At 58.7% G+C, this 15,531-nt stretch overlaps 4 protein-coding genes across 4 annotated transcripts; 1 reads left to right on the forward strand and 3 right to left on the reverse strand.

Annotated features, from left to right (window-relative positions):
* Positions 1–1,515: 1,515 nt before the first annotated feature.
* On the reverse strand, positions 1,516–4,308 carry KVR01_013267 (uncharacterized protein). The gene is made up of 2 exons (XM_044789677.1): positions 2,825–4,308; positions 1,516–2,732 (listed from the first exon to the last, which is right to left on the reverse strand). The coding sequence occupies exons 1-2, from the start codon at positions 4,138–4,140 to the stop codon at positions 2,480–2,482; spliced, it is 1,569 nt and encodes a 522-aa protein (XP_044637721.1). The 5' UTR covers positions 4,141–4,308; the 3' UTR covers positions 1,516–2,479.
* A 268-nt stretch (positions 4,309–4,576) lies between these two features.
* On the reverse strand, positions 4,577–6,364 carry KVR01_013292 (uncharacterized protein). The gene has a single exon (XM_044791538.1). The coding sequence runs from the start codon at positions 6,006–6,008 to the stop codon at positions 4,977–4,979; it is 1,032 nt and encodes a 343-aa protein (XP_044637746.1). The 5' UTR covers positions 6,009–6,364; the 3' UTR covers positions 4,577–4,976.
* Positions 6,365–7,384: 1,020 nt separating this feature from the next.
* Positions 7,385–11,022, reverse strand: KVR01_013308 (uncharacterized protein). The gene is made up of 2 exons (XM_044785806.1): positions 8,824–11,022; positions 7,385–8,754 (listed from the first exon to the last, which is right to left on the reverse strand). Exons 1-2 carry the CDS (start codon positions 9,056–9,058, stop codon positions 8,129–8,131), a joined length of 861 nt encoding a protein of 286 aa, XP_044637762.1. The 5' UTR covers positions 9,059–11,022; the 3' UTR covers positions 7,385–8,128.
* A 400-nt stretch (positions 11,023–11,422) lies between these two features.
* Positions 11,423–14,931, forward strand: KVR01_013263 (uncharacterized protein). Its single transcript, XM_044790237.1, has 4 exons — positions 11,423–11,548; positions 11,631–11,981; positions 12,237–12,742; positions 12,813–14,931. The coding sequence occupies exons 2-4, from the start codon at positions 11,978–11,980 to the stop codon at positions 14,565–14,567; spliced, it is 2,265 nt and encodes a 754-aa protein (XP_044637717.1). The 5' UTR covers positions 11,423–11,548; positions 11,631–11,977; the 3' UTR covers positions 14,568–14,931.
* Positions 14,932–15,531: the final 600 nt, after the last annotated feature.

The raw sequence follows: 15,531 nt of genomic DNA on the forward strand, positions 1-15,531 counted from the left end.
CGTAAGGTTTCCCTCCACACTACGTAGTGGGAGGATAACCTCGAGCCCATCCGGACCCCACCCAGCCAGATGCCAGCCCCATTACCCAATAATTGGCAGAGTATTAGCCAACCCGTGCAACTCAATCCTCAAGCTGAGAACAGTATGGCCAGATCGGCTGCAGCTTCAAGACAACATTGAACCGAAGCACTTGCTACCAGTTGACATGTGTAATGGCACCAAACAAGTCAAGCCTCCTGTTCCTAAGGAAAGTCTCGAGCCGGTCGCGCCACAACAATAGTGTAGAACCAAGACACCGGGACAGGAGACCCAGGCCCGACCTGGTCCAACGGTAATGCAACATCTACACAGTAGTTGTAACCTCCCTCCTCAATCCTGATTTCCAGGTTAGGAGCGAGTCTAGAACAGCTCAGGCTGGTGGAGCCAGCCGCCCGGCCATGCGCACCAGGGACAAATTCACAAGCATGGAAAGCTTGCTGCTGCTTTTCACATGCCATAATACCTCCGTCACCCGCTCGCGCGTGGTCCCGGATGCAAGGCCCGGACCGGTCAGAGCTAACTAGTACCAGCGCTAGCCTGTCAGTCTCACGCCGCAGGAGGCGTTGATGGCCCCATATTCGGGACATGTACACTAACAACGTTCCAGAAGAGATGTCAGATCTCGCCCGCATATGCACGCTACCTAGGTATGTATGCACACTTCCAGGTTTTTTCTTCTTTTTCTTCGGCTCTCGAAAGCGGGCGGGTAGTTATCGCCCTGCCCAGGTGCCCTGTTTCTTCACGCGCGGTTAGTTACACCCGAGTGGAGTGGGCCAGATCCAAAGATCTCGGCATTGTTTGCGCATTATCTCGTCATCTGGATACCTATGTGTCTATGATGCCTATTGGGTGATTTTGTTCTCCGTGGCTTTTGTCAGCAGTGGGCATAAATAGGTAGTACCCCGGCAAGACCCGACAGCACGCAGTCGACATCTCATAATTATCTCGTGACTCTCAGCCTGAGGGTGTGTATGTGAATAAACGAGGCTGCAAGTTATTAATCGCTCATATCCCCTCGGATATGATGCATCTCCGACCGACCGGCTGCGGCGGACTTGTTCGGGCTCGGGGGAAGGGATGGGCGCGGGACGTGCCAGTGGTGTGATGTTTTAATTGCTCGGAGGATCTTGTGGAACACTCGCCAGCGGGGTTTTCAAACATCGAGTGGGAATAGCTGAACACGGCTCGATTATCTTCGAGCTGTTGCTGATCGTTCGTGAAGCAGGATGGAAATGTAGCTGCGCAATGGACGACCGAGAAAGCATAGTGGTTGATGTAGAATCCATGCGGTTGAAAAATACGCAATGAATTATTTCCCAAAAAAGATTTGCAATTATTTATTGTCCTGTTGAATTGATTGGAAGACCAGGGCGTAGGCTGCAAGAGTAGATTAACAACACACTGCATCCCTTAACAATATAACCGTTGTCGCTGTACGTCTCCCTGGGCCCCTGATGTAATGATAACACAGGGCGGCAGAGAGTATGGCGTCTCTCAATTTGAACAGAGCATCGTGTGATAACACTGTATGGCCCACAATCATTCCATGCGTCCCCCAAAGAGCTTCTGAGGTCTCTCCAGCATCGGGCTGAGATATGGCGACTGCAAATCACACAGCGGCTGCTACTTGATAGCCGAGATGCGTTAGCTCGTTCAAGAGGCATGTGGCGTCTCTCTACAATCACGAGGTGCATCGTCTCAAATAACCCCTCGCTTGTCTCTACGTTTTGATGAAAAGAAATCGCGACGAACTGCCACACAAGAAAAGATATCTCAACTCCGTGTACTGAGCACACCACTGCCATCACCGTTCATTCTACTCCAAGCATGGCACGGCAATAAGCACCGAAGGTCGAGAGAGAAGGAATCTCTGTGCAAACGGGGTATCGTATTATATGGTCTGCATATCTATCTATCTGCCTTGCAACATGACATGCCCCCACACTCTGGCACCGGACTGAAATGAGTCTCTACAACTGATCCAGCCCAACGCCCAGATGTTCCAATATGGAACCGCCCACTGCCGCCCTGGCGTGAAGGAAGGGCAATGCCCTCCCAAGACGCTCTCCACCCCGTCATCTGACGCCTCACGTCCCTCTCACCAGCATGTCGTCTCCGGGGCAGTAGCTGTCGGGCTTGAGCCACCTTGCGCGCCCTGGCCCCCAATTTTTCCCCCAGAATCGTATTGTGTTCGAGGGGCCGGATCTGCCGGGACGCTAGCACTCCTGGGCCATATCCAGCATTCAACAAGACTGCCAGTGGGCAGTACCCCGTGTGCTTGGCCTCCAGGCTGCTCCGACGTGGCGCCGGGTCCAACTGCCTGGACGGCCGCCAGTAGCAGCAGCAGCAGCTCAGGGGCGGCATCCGCAGCCCCGTAGAGGAAGGGGGTCCTGTCCCTGTCTTATCTCTTCACATGGCACATCCACCCCAACGCGCCCCCTTAGCTCCTCCACAGCCTGACGGCCTTGTCCCTGCCGCCGCTGCCGACCTTGTGCCCGTCGGGGCTCCAGTCGACGGCGTAGACCTCGTCGTCGTGGCCGGGGAGGTCCTCGGCGAGCTTGCAGGAGCGGACGTTCCAGACCTTGAGGGTGTTGTCGCGCGAGCAGGTGACGAGCAGGCGCGAGTCGGCCGAGAAGGCGCACTGGTAGACGTGGGCGACGTGGCCGCGGAGGGTGTTTATGAACTTGCCGTCCCTGTTTTCGGCCGGTCGTGTTAGCACAAGGAAATGATTAGAGTGAGCACGTGTCTTTGGGGGGGGGGGAATAAATAGGGGCGCCGTGCTTACCGCCCCGACCACAGCTTGGTGTGGTTGTCGAACCCGCAGCTGGCGACCAGCGCGCCGTCGGGCGAGAAGGTGACGTGGTTGACCTGCTTCTGGTGGCCGAGCATGCGCGCGAGGGGCTTCTTGCCCGCGTTGACGGGGTCCCACAGGAACATGGTGAAGTCGTCGCTCGCGCTGACGACCTTCTCGGCGATGGTGCCGGCGCCGGCGGCGGCGGCCTTCTCGAAGCGCTCCCTCGCCTTGGCGCGCCTCCCCTCCTCAGTCGCGGGGACGTCGCGCGTGTGGTCAAAGTAGCCCGTGCGCAGGACAAAGTCGGTCGACAGCGCGAGGTGGTTGACCCAGTGGGCGTGGGCCTTGAGCTCGTGCAGCAGGGTACCCCTCACGGCGTCCCACACGCGCACGCTCTTGTCGTGGCTTCCGGTGTAGATCAGCCCCGTGCCCTCGCCGCCGGCGCCCCAGCGCAGGCAGGTCGCGCTGCCCTTGTGGCCCGACAGGACGTGCTCGGTGCGGCCCGTGTTGACGACCCAGACGCGCACGGTGCCGTCCTTGCTGGCGCTGGCGAGGCGCGGGGTGCCGTCGCGCCACAGGTGGTAGGGCTCCCAGGCCAGCTGCAGCACGGGCTTGGAGTGGCCCCTGAGGGCGTCGCCGACCTGGTTCCCCGTCTTGGGGTCCCATATCCGCACGCTGCCGTCCATGCTGCACGTGGCCAGGCGCGACCCGTCCGGGCTCCAGCTGACGCCGAGGACCCAGCCGGTGTGGCCCTTGAGGGTGTGCTTGGGGGTGCCCGTCTCGCAGTCCCACAGGCGGGCGGTGTTGTCGCCGCTCCCCGTGGCGAGGAGGGAGCTCGAGGCCGGGGAGAACTGGGCGCAGAGGATGGCCTGGCCGTGGCCGGGGATCTTGGCGGCGAGGCGGGTGACGGACTGGACCTTGAAGACGGCCTGGGGCTCGGCGGCGAGGGTGATTGTGGTCTCGAAGGGGTTCTCGACGCCGTGGGAGCGCAGCAGGGCGAGCAGGTCGGCCGGGTAGGTGTCGACGACGACGGCCGAGTTGGGCATGTGCACGCGGAAGCGGTAGGGCAGGAAGTCGTCGCGGTCGCGCTGCAGCAGCGTGTTGAGCAGTAGCGACACGTTCTTCTCGGTGGCGTCGGCCAGCGGCACCTCGACCACGTCCGTCATCTGGTTGCCGTCGCCGTCGACGAAGCGCGCCTTGAAGGTGCCATTGTCGGGGGGCAGGATGGCCGACACGTCGGCCTGCGTCTGCGTGCGCTCGAGTTGTTCGCGGCGCTGCCGTTTCGAGGGCGGTGGTACGACGGTCGACATTGTGTGAAGTGTGGCGGGACCTGGTCTTTGTTTTGGTGGCGGTGAGATTGTCCTCGTTGAAGGAGGAAGCACACACAAGCAGCACACAAATGTTAAGGTGGGGGGTGGGGAGTGCGAAGTTGATCAAGATGGTTATCTGCAATCTAATCGCATCCTCAGCAAACTCGAACTTTTTTTTACCCCACGGGCCACGACCCTGGCTTCTACCAGACATGGGTCCAGCTGCTGCACTAGCTCCAGAGCAGGGGTAACCCTGACCCCAGATGGCCAGGTACCTAGGTACCTTACAGGCCCCATCATCGACTCAGCCCTACCGGCAGATCAGCAGCAGCAGCAGGTGGCACTGTGCAATGGAAATATCTTATGCTACCCTGCCACTCACTTGATTGCTTAAGTATTCAAGTATTTTTTCAACCCTTCACTGTCAAAGGCTCACCGAAAGCCCAGCATCTCCCCCTCGGCCATGCCGTCTGACGGACCGGCCCAGCCTCAGACGAGCTATACCTAGCAGCTGCCAGATATGCCTCATTGCCTCGTGGGGAATGGCGTGCCCTGCAGGTGGACGTTCCCGTCTTAGCGAATGTGCACTTGATCTGCAATATATGCCAAGTATATAGGCATTGCTTGACTGCACTCGCTCAGACCACACTCAACACTCAACCCGTTCCTCTTTGGGCCGCACGGGCTGGCTGTGTGTGCTACGACCACCGCAATAGACCCAGTGTCTCGACAATGTCTTGCTCTCGACGTCAACGGAGATTCAGATGGGAATCATAACATCAAATTGTTCATATCAACCGCAATCTTGCTACCTATTCAGCGTTTATACTAACCACCTACAGATCATCCTCCAGCCCAACCATCTTCAACGAGTCCTTCCACAGCTTCGCCTCCGCCTCAGGGTTATACGCATACGACGCATACCCGCCCCTGGTCATGGGCTCTGGGATACTGACGTCCGCCGGCCCCGTCCTGCCGACGTCAGCAAGGAACTCGCCCCCCTTGCCCTCCCACTCCTTGCCGATCGCAGCCCACACCGTCGTGGCGGCCCCCTGCTCGACCGACTTCATCATGCGCCTCGCCTCGTCGCTCTTGCCCATCTCCACCAGCTGGGCGGGGTCCATGAACTGCATGAGGTTGGTGAAGATGACGCCCGGGTGGAGGCTGTTGGCGTGGAGCCCCCGCGACCCGTACCGCCGCTCGATCTCGTTGGCCATGTGGATGTTGGCCGTCTTGGACTGCCCGTACGCCACCCACTGGTTGTAGCCCGAGGCCCCCGCCTTCTCGAAGTTGTAGTCGCCCGTCTCCGTCATGGCCGGCGAGACGTTGTGCCCCGACGACGAGAGGTTCACCACGCGCGATGAGAACGCCGGGGTCGCGCTGGCGAGGAGCGCGGGGCGCAGCAGGTTGAAGAAGAGGAAGTGCGAGAGGTGGTTGACGCCGAACTGCATCTCGAACCCGTCCTTGGTGTGCTGCAGCGTCGGCACCGCCATGATGCCCGCGTTGTTGATGAGTATGTTGACCTGCCCGCCGGACCGGCTCAGCACGTCCGCGGCCGCGGCGCGCACGCTCGCCAGCGACGTGTTGTCCATCTCGACGAGCTCGGCGCGGCCCGGCTCGAGGACGTCGCCCAGCGCCGTCTTCGCCTTGTCCAGGTTCCGCGCCGTCAGGAACAGCCGCGCGCCGGTGAGCTTCAGCACGCGCGCCGTCTCGATGCCGATCCCCGACGACGTCCCCGTTATCACGATCACCTTGCCCGCGAGCTTGCCCTCGGCCCCTTCGTCCTTGAGGACCTGGAGGGCGGTCGGGCGGCCGTCGCCTGGGCCTGTGATGTTCTCGGGCTTGTGGGCCTCTGCGTAGCGGGACATGGCGGCTGGGTGGTGGGATAGAGTTGGGTGTTTTACGAGTCAGGGGGTGATGGGATACCAGTTGGTTACAATGATCGTGAGTTTGGAGTTGTGAGAGAGGGAGAGGGTCACCGTTGGGGAGAGAGAGGAGAGAGAGAACCTTCTGAACTATTTAACTTCTGCCATCCGAGCCCATCCCCGCGGTTTCTGCATGCGTATAAACGTAATTATGCTCCGATGACAAGAGCCAGGGGCTTTCCTAACGGCATGCCGGAAGTCAATGTTCACCATGCACCCACCACGATCAGTCTGTCTTACAAAGCACACTGACTCGACGAGTCCTCTTGCAAACTCGGGCCAAATAAACTTCACGGCTGCAAGATTTACAGCCGCGGCTCGACTTCGACATGACTATTTCCCCGTTTCCGGCCTAGCTTCCTTGTCGCGAATCATACTCGTCTGCCCCGCGGGGTTTCATTTGCCCTCGAAGCATCAACGTTAGTTCGCGGCTTTAAAACAAGTACTCCATTGAACTCTGTTTGATTTAGTCCCGGATCCCTGGCGCCGATAAGATTTTGTCCCCTTTTTGCCGTCATACCTAGGTAATAAATAGCCCGCGGTCGGGGCTGTGGAACCTGCACGGGTTCCGTCTGTTTATGTTACAAGTTAGTGACCTTGGAGTGCTTCGCCGTCAGACAGGACCAAAACATCATCACCAGCCTCTGATCTTCTCTCACACTACATTCCTTTTCAGACCCACGCCATGTGGAGACCACGGCAATTGTACTCCGTAGTGCAGTGCCTGATCCAAGCCTGCCTCGGCCCGGCCCCTCAGGCTGGGCGAGAGGCTTAGTTACCCCAGGTCCCGAGCATGCCGAGCGGACGGAGGGGCCGACGGGGCCGACGAGGCCGACGAGACGAGCCAGCGGCGGAGGGGCGGAGGAGCCAGAACAGCACGCCGTTAAATCCGTCCCCGTCATGCATTAACCCCGCCCGGTGGCCTCGTTACCTGTTTCTCACAAACCCTGTTTTATAGGACTGGAGGATTATACCTTATCTTTGAGGGACAAGAAAAAAAAAAGGAGGGCGGAGCGGGACCTCGGGAGCCGGAGCCAGACAGATGCCGGGCCTTGGCATCGTGATGGATTCGTTGCAGGTGGAGCCCCGACGTCGGGCGGGTTCTGCTGAACGCCAGGATGAGAGGGCCCGTCGACTCGACCACACACGCACGCAGAAGAGTGTCTCACCGGTTGCTAGACATAAAATGGGCCCGAGACTTTTCACACCGCCCCCAGCCGACCGACCATGCCGTGACCGCCCTCGGCCCTCGACGCCCAGCCGCCCGTGACCGTCACCCATCATCTACAGTATCACGGACTAGGAAAGGAAGCTTGGGCAGCCTAGACTTCCAGCGGTGAGTATAACAAACAAGTATCTTGAATAGATACATACCCTGGGGCAGGTAACTGTGTGTGTGGTCTGCAAGGGGTCGCATTGCCAAGCAGCTGGCTCAGGAGAGAAGCATTCCTTCCATAATGCATTTACCAAAATGATACTAAAATGAACTTAACGACGCAAAGCAACATGTGGTTGGTATTCAAGGCATAACACAATATCAAACAACATTTTGTATACGCCAAACTAGAATGCAAAGGATAAACCAAAAAAAAAAAAGGGTGGGGGGGGGCCAGTCTCGGCAGTGCTACAAGTCCATATCCCCAAACGCCCCAATGACCTCGCAAATCTCACCCACAGCGCCGATCCCCTCCCCAAAGTCCCCAATGGCAATAGCAACGTCCAACATCCCGTCCATGTCATGAAAGGCCCCGCCGCCGGCGCCGGTCCGCATCAGCTCAACCTCGGCCTCCGTCGGCACCACCCGCGGCACGAGGCGGACCTCGTCGCCGATCATGACCCGCCTCATCCCCCTCCCCCTCCCCCTGTCTTCCATCCCGCTAAGTCTGTAACCATGAGATGGTGACGGGGGGCACGGCCGCGGTGATGGTGGTCTCGAGCCCGACGAGACTGATGATCCCCTACGATAGTGAAGCCCCGCCAAGGGCCGTCGTCCTCTCGCATCATCCCAAGAGGCACACCCACGGCGACGGCCGAGGGGGGGAGGAGACCCCCCGCGGCGCCTACTAGTGATGCCTCCCCGAGCCGCCCCGCGCCCCTTTGGCAGGAAAATACTCCCGCCGCTCATACACCTCCTCGGCCTCCGAGTCGGCATCCGCAGAGCTGTCCCGCACCCTCCGCTCCTGGTGCACGCTGCGCGACCGCGTCCGGCCCCGGTCGACGACGCTGCTTCTCCGCGACACGAACTCCTCCTTCCTCTCGCCGCCGCCGCCGTGGTGGTGGTGATGTGATGCCCCACCACCCCTGCTGCGACGGCTCCGCTCCGAGCCGGCGTGGCTCCGCGCGTCGTCAAACTCCGCGTTCAGGGGCGTGTACTCGATCTCGCCCCTGTACGGCGACGGCAGCGCGTGCGAGTAGTAGTAGTCGCGCTGCGCCTTGTCCGTGTTGATGCCCAGGTGCGGGTTGTGGTGGCTGCCGTGGTCGAACCTGGGGCGCCGCCCCTTCTCCTCGTAGCGTGTGTACTCCGAGTACCGGTCCACCGAGTGCGGCCGCCGGTGGTGGTGGTGGGACTGTCTGTCGTCGTAGTAGCCACGGCTGCTGTTGCGGTTCGCCCGCGTGTTGCTGCGTGTGATGCGATCCTTGGACGACCGCACGAGATCGATGTGCTGTTTGACCTTGCGAAGCTCCATACCTGGTGTGATAACGTCAGTCGCGTGCTGGGTATTTGGGATGAGTAGGGCTGGACATGGCTGTTACTCACCGTCCTTTTCTGCCAGAGCACCCACTACTCTGTCATACCACTTCTCGAAAGACCTCTCCGACATGAGGCCATCAAGGTAGGCGTTCTGGAGATCGCGGACAACGACCTTGGCCTCCTTGTCCAGCCGCTTCTCAAGGTCCTTCTTCTTGATCATCCGAGAGAGCTCCCATCCTGACTTGACTGCAGTGAGGATACTGCCACAAGCTGCTACTGTTGCCACTGGCGCAAGAGCCATACTGGTTGCGTGGTGGGTTGATGTGAAGTAGAGTGATGTGGTATGGATTGGTGAAGACAATTACGAGGAGCGGATGAGGGCCTGAGAACGACGAGCCAGGGGATGAGGGAGCTGAGAGACTGGATGTAACTATGCAATCCTGACTGGTGAGAGAGAGAGGAGTCGGGCAGAGAGCGGAGAATAAAGAGAGCTAAGGAGTCGGGAGTGTATAAGTGCAAACATCAGGATCGCGGCAGAAGGATGTTGGCGCAAGAAAGCTGTTGACCGCAGTACTTGGCCCAATGATGACAACCAGAGTGAAAGGCTGCGTCGCACGAGGGTGACACTGGGGTAAGTGAGGTCTCCAAGACGGACCAACGGCAATGTCGGGCGGGAGGGCTCTGCAAGCCGGGAAACGAGGTCGTTATTGTTTCGAAGGTCGGGTTTGACGGTCAAGCGTCAAACAGCCGGGACGAGACGGGGGACGACCTGCGTGTCCAAGGGTGCTCACCGACTCGATTGAGTACCCAGGCTGGAGACATGGGAAAGAATTGCCCGGCTGAGGGTGTTTCCCCAAATTTAGCTCGCTGGGGGCCGAATCCTGCGAGCGGTTTGAAGCCGTCGCGGGCTGGGCCGCGGGCTGACAGGCCGCGACTGAGACGAAGGATGGGCGGCGTAGCAACCCCTGCCCCCAGAGCCAACGGGAAGGGAAGCATGGCAGCCATCCGCAGAGAGCTGCAAAAAGAAACGCAAGTACAGTAAGCTGGACTCTGCACATAACCCGCGCGTAGTCCCGTGGCGGCGCTTGCTGAAGCTCCCCAAAGGCCCTCCCCAAAGCCCCCATGTCGGCCGGGAGGCGGTAGACCGGAGGCTCTGCTGGGCCCTCGTGGGCCGCCGACAAGGGGCCGAGGCCGAGCGTGAAACAAAAGGAAAGGCTGCTCCGGAAGTAGAGGCAGGCAGACAGAATAGGGAAAGCCGCAGGGTCACACTAGATCACCAGTCGTGCAGCTGTATCGAAGCTATTCAGAGACAGCAGAAGCGTTGTGCACTCAAGGTCCATGTCAAGCAAGAACCAGCCGCGTGCGTGCGACATGGCAATATCACCGTCTTGCTCCCATAGAGGAGGTTTAGGCTATTTCAATGAGGCATAATCCATAACAGGAAAGGAGTACGAAAGGCTCTGCGATCCAGCGAGGTAGGTACAGCGTGCGTGGTCTGACAAGCCCAAGTTGTCGCTGCACCAGCCCGTGGTGACAGGTAGGGACGGGTCGCATAGAGGTCGTCCTCGCCCGGCATCGATCAGAATCCGACACGTCCTGAGCAGAGGCGGGAGTGCGGCGAATGGTTGGGTGCGTGTGTAGGACGTCATCGCACCGTTTTGAATAGGGTCACTGCATTTGTTGACATCACCAACGGGTAGTCCCAAGCGCCCCTATCGTTGACTCGGGTCCAGACTGGTGTTCTGGTGTTCTGGCGCTGGAGGTTTCCAGTGCTGTCTGTGCTGCCTGTCACCTCGTGGCAGATGTGCTGTCATGGGACAAGCACGGCTACACCACACGGATTGCGATCTGTCTTGTGCAGTGGGCGGGCAGGTTGGAGGCTGAAAGCGGTAAATGGTGCAACTCCAAGTTTTGTTTTCCGTGGGGATCTGTGTGCCCGTGTGAGCGGTGACCTGTCATTTGGATCAGAGAATGCATGGCCAAACACCATTCTCGCTTGCTCATGTCAACAACGTGCTGTGGTGTCGAAGCAATCACGGTCCATTTTGGGGCAGGCGCCATGAGTCCTCGTGCATGTGCAAGCAGGCGAGTGGACTGCTTCAGTGGCCGACCAGCCAATAGAAGGCGAAGGAATCCTATGCAGCATTGCAAGCATATCGAGGCAAGGAGTCTTGATGATGATGATGTGAGCCTCCAGGTTGGCGTTGGCCGTTGGCCGTCGGTCCAAGGTTCTCGAACTCGAAGGTGAGGCGGGACCAAGACGGACGGATTGGGGTGGAGAACGGTGAAACCGTCTGTCAGTCCGTCTGTCAGTGGCGTGTGTTATTATTACGGCAGCCGCCCTGTCACACCGCCTCACAACAGCAACGCCACGATTGCAATGTGGCTCAGGCAGGCGTGGTGCCCAGGGTGCCAGGGTGCCCACCTGAAATGCAGGCACGCCTGGCAGGGTATGACGCAGCTCTGCTGGCCGGAAGGGGCGAGACCTGTGACGGTGGAATTGCGGTACAGCACCATCACACCAAGAACGCGGACCGTTTTGTGGGCCGTGCACCCCTGCAAGTTTTCCACCGTCGACGCTTGTACTCCGTCCTCCGTCCAACAATCTATCAAGAGATTGTCCTGTATCCTCTGAATAGAAGTCCAAGAAGGTGTTTTGTGGAAGGTTTTCCTTCCAGAGTAAGTGGGCTGTCTTGTAGGAGGTGATCTGAGGTAGGACGTGTGCGACCAGGGAAGTGGGAGCAGGGACCAGACGGAGGCCTGCCCGTCGTGGCATTTGCCATGGCGCTTTGTCAGTGCCAGTTTCCCAGCTTGCCAGCCAACCAGCTTGCTGGTAGCCCACCAAGACTGACCCTGGTCTTGGATCTCCCTAGCTTCGTCTCCTAGCTTCCTGGATTCTTGGGTTCCTGGGTTCCCCTGGCGGGCGCTTCCGTCATCGTCAGCAACAGGCCAAGCGGCAACCAGCCTTGAATCCTCAAAAGCACCGTCAGCTTCTGGTGGCCAATCCTTCCCGCCCTGCCTGCCCAGTGCCAACTCAGCTTTCCCGTCCTCACATCACGACGACCAAGGCGACAAAGTAAACACAAAGTAAACAACACCAAGTCTTGTCGCAAAGCGCACAGCGGCTACCGAACCAGTCAATCTATCGCGTAGACACGGGCGATAGCTATTAGGCCTTGTCAACTCTGCCTGTTCTTGGCTGAGTCTGTTGTGCTGATTTATGCGTAAGTTTGAGCTTCCAAGACCGTCAAGCTTTCCTTGGTCCGCATTTGCCAACTCTTGGGCTCTTGGCCGCGAGGGGGGAAACTCACGCGCTGCCACAACACGCAGTCGAGCTGCACATGTGTTGTTGCAGTTGCTGCAATTCCTGTGCCAGGCCTCATCACGGGACACCACTTTGGTGCGACCCGTTCTGGCCCATCCTTTGGCCACCACCGCACGCAATGCATCCCTCATTGACTAATCTTGGCCTCCTGCAGACCGAATTCGTACCTGGGCGAGGGCGAAGGCCCATGGCGGTGATCCTCGCTCAAGAATAGTCACCTCGTCGCGCCCCGCCAGCGTCCCGCGATCCTCCACCGGACTATCGTCTTCGTCGTCTCCCCGTGCGGCCCAGACACAGAACAACCATGATACTTTGGCAGGCGGGAGCGATCCGGCCACGGCCGATGGAGAGAAGAAGCCAGAGACAGAGAAGAAGCCGGTTATGACCCGGTTCTTCAATGTCATCAGGAATGTCTTGATGTCCAGCTGGATCAATGTCCTCCTCGTCTTCGTGCCTGTCGGCATTGCCGTGCATTTCGCCGGCCTTTCTGATGGAATCGTATTTGCCATGAACGCCATCGCCATCGTGCCCCTGGCAGGTCTCCTCGCCCATGCAACCGAGAGCGTCGCAAAGAGGCTGGGCGACACCGTTGGCGCTCTGATGAACGTCACCTTTGGCAATGCGGTGGAGCTGATCATTTTCATCATCGCTCTGGTCAAGGTAAATAACCTACCCCTACCCTCCCAAGTATTTGCTTGCGCGCGTCCACGTCACTGACAATGACCTGTAGAACGAGATCCGCATCGTCCAAGCGTCACTTCTCGGCTCCATCCTGGCCAATTTGCTCCTCATCCTCGGCATGGCCTTCATGCTTGGCGGTCTGAAATACCGCGAGCAGATTTACAATAGTACTGTGACCCAGATGAGCGCCTGTCTGCTCAGTCTCAGTGTCATCTCTCTTCTCCTGCCTACCGCTTTCCATGCCTCCTTCAGCAGCAGCTCCGAGGCAGACATCCAGGTTTTGAGGGTCAGCCGCGGTACCAGTGTTATCCTGCTGCTGGTATACGCCCTCTACCTGGTCTTTCAGCTCAACTCTCACGCTTATATGTACGAGTCGACCCCACAGCACATTATCGAGCAGGAATCAGTCCCCGGGCCCGCAGCACATTACTTTGAGTCTTCGGACAGTTCAGATTCCGACTCGTCATCAAGCTCCGACTCCGACTCCTCTGGCCACTCTGTGAGCACGGCCAAGAAGATCAAGCGGGCCATCAGGAAGGGCAGGAGTCGCAAGCAGAGCATGGTCTCGGCTGATGCCGAAAAGCCTTCTACTGTTTCGTCGTCTGGCTCGCCTGCCGTGGAGTCCCCGTCCGAGGCGGTCGAGCGGTCAGTCAGTGAGCCCACAGCGTCCTCCAGTCAGGAGCCGGTCACGCTTCAACTCACCGAGGAAGCAGCGCAAGCCCTGGACGACGCAGAAGAAGGGAGAAAGAAGAGGAAACACAAGCATAAGAGCCACCACAAGAGCAAGGACCGGGATCGCGACGATGCAGAAGCTGCGGCCGCAGCTGGCGTGCCTGCCAGCGCTGTGAATGGCGATGCTGTGGATCCCGTCGGCGATACAAACACCAAGCGTGTTGACTTTGCTGTCGGGCCGGACCTCGAGGCCCAGCCTTCCACGACCCGGCCGAAGCCGTTCTCGCTCCGCACTCTGCGCCCTAACCTGGCTAAGAACCTGTCCCAGAACGTCTTCATGAGCCCTGCCAACGTGGCCAATCAAGCTGCCCAGGATCAGAACCAGCATCACCCCCATGGTACTCGCCCGGGCCTGCGTCGGACCCAGTCCATGCCCTCACAGAATCAATACTACCGTGCCCAACCCGGCTCCTTGCCCCCAATTGTACCCATCGTCGTTAACAGTCGTCCCCTGGCAGCAGGCGCCAACGAGGAGGAAGACGACGAACCCGAGATCTCCCGCACCTCTGCTGTGCTCCTGCTTCTCGGTTCAACGGCCCTGGTCGCCCTGTGCGCCGAGTTCATGGTCGACGCCATAGACGGCGTCGTCTCTGGCCAGTCGGGCGTCTCCGAGGCCTTCATCGGCCTGATCCTCCTGCCCATCGTGGGCAACGCGGCCGAGCACGTGACGGCCATCACGGTGGCAGTCAAGAACAAGATGGACCTGGCCATCGGCGTCGCCATCGGGTCGAGCATCCAGATCGCCATCTTCGTGACGCCGCTCGTCGTCGTGCTCGGGTGGATCATGAACAAGGAGATGAGCCTGTACTTCACCCTTTTCGAGACCATTAGCATGTTCGTCTCGGCCTTCATCGTGAACTTCCTCGTCCTTGACGGCCGCAGCAACTACCTCGAGGGCGCGCTGCTGGTCGCCGCGTACGTCATCATCGCCGTGGCGGCCTTCTTCTACCCTGACAGCGACGAGGCGAACAGTATCGGCGGCGGCGAGGACAATAACAACGCCACCGCGGCCAAGAGGGAGGCTGTTGCGCTTGCGGCGCGGGGTATGGCGCACCTGGTTGGGTGGCAATGACCGTGGTTTTTGATCGGGGATGTTGGGGGTGGTTCTTGTTTCCCGTGGCAACCTGTTTTGAGAGTGGTCGTCTGATGACCAAGGTGTTAAGGGCTGTCTATGAGAAACGGGGATGATATTTGCTTCTTTCTTTCTTTCTTTGTTATGGCCCCCTCTCTCCTGCTCGTCGCGAATGCCTGGAAATGGCCCTGCTGGCGAGAGTTGGACGGGGGCCAAGGCGAGGCTCACCGTTCAGGTGGCCCGCCCAGCGGATGAATATACCCAGCCACACCCGCTTTTAAATGTATATGTTTAGATAGGCCTTCCTGACTGGTGATGGCTGCCTAGCGAATGTGCAATATGAACACGGATGTTTTGCACACCACTACTTGGTTTGAAGACCTAACTCAACTCGCCGCGTGATCGGTGTGGGTTAGCTTGATTTTAGACGCAACGGACACATTGTGGTCGGATGTTGGGTACACCAGCCTCTCGTATCGAGGTGTATCCTGTACGATCAGGCTTTGGGATAACGACACCTCGCAGCACATGTAGCGGCCACGGCCAAAGCATCTACCTGCCCAGTAACAGTAGCCGGGGCTCCTCGACACGAACCTAACAAGAGAGGCTCTCTAGGCCCAACAAGCTGCTCCGTTAGTTGAGGACAACAAGCTTATCAGCTCGACACCGCTAAGGACACGCCGCCGACTAAAAAGAGCTCCTGATAGATGCTAGCACCTATCGTATTATGACTATCGTTATCGACATCGTGTCCTTTCAAGCGCTGGGTCTTGAGCGCTTACCACCGTATGAAGGCGCCGTGTATGTCCTCGGACGTACACGGAATAGAAGCGAAACCACACACATATATGCTAGCGATGATGGTACCAAGTCGGCGAATTCACTCAATGCCAGTCTCCGTAATGCGTTGCGGTCAATGGTTGTCTTCAACTGCTGTCTTGCATCGTATTGGGAAAGAATGGAA

Source organism: Diaporthe batatas (assembly GCF_019321695.1).
Source record: "Diaporthe batatas strain CRI 302-4 chromosome Unknown Contig00025, whole genome shotgun sequence".
Classification (NCBI taxonomy): Eukaryota; Fungi; Ascomycota; class Sordariomycetes; order Diaporthales; family Diaporthaceae; genus Diaporthe; species Diaporthe batatas.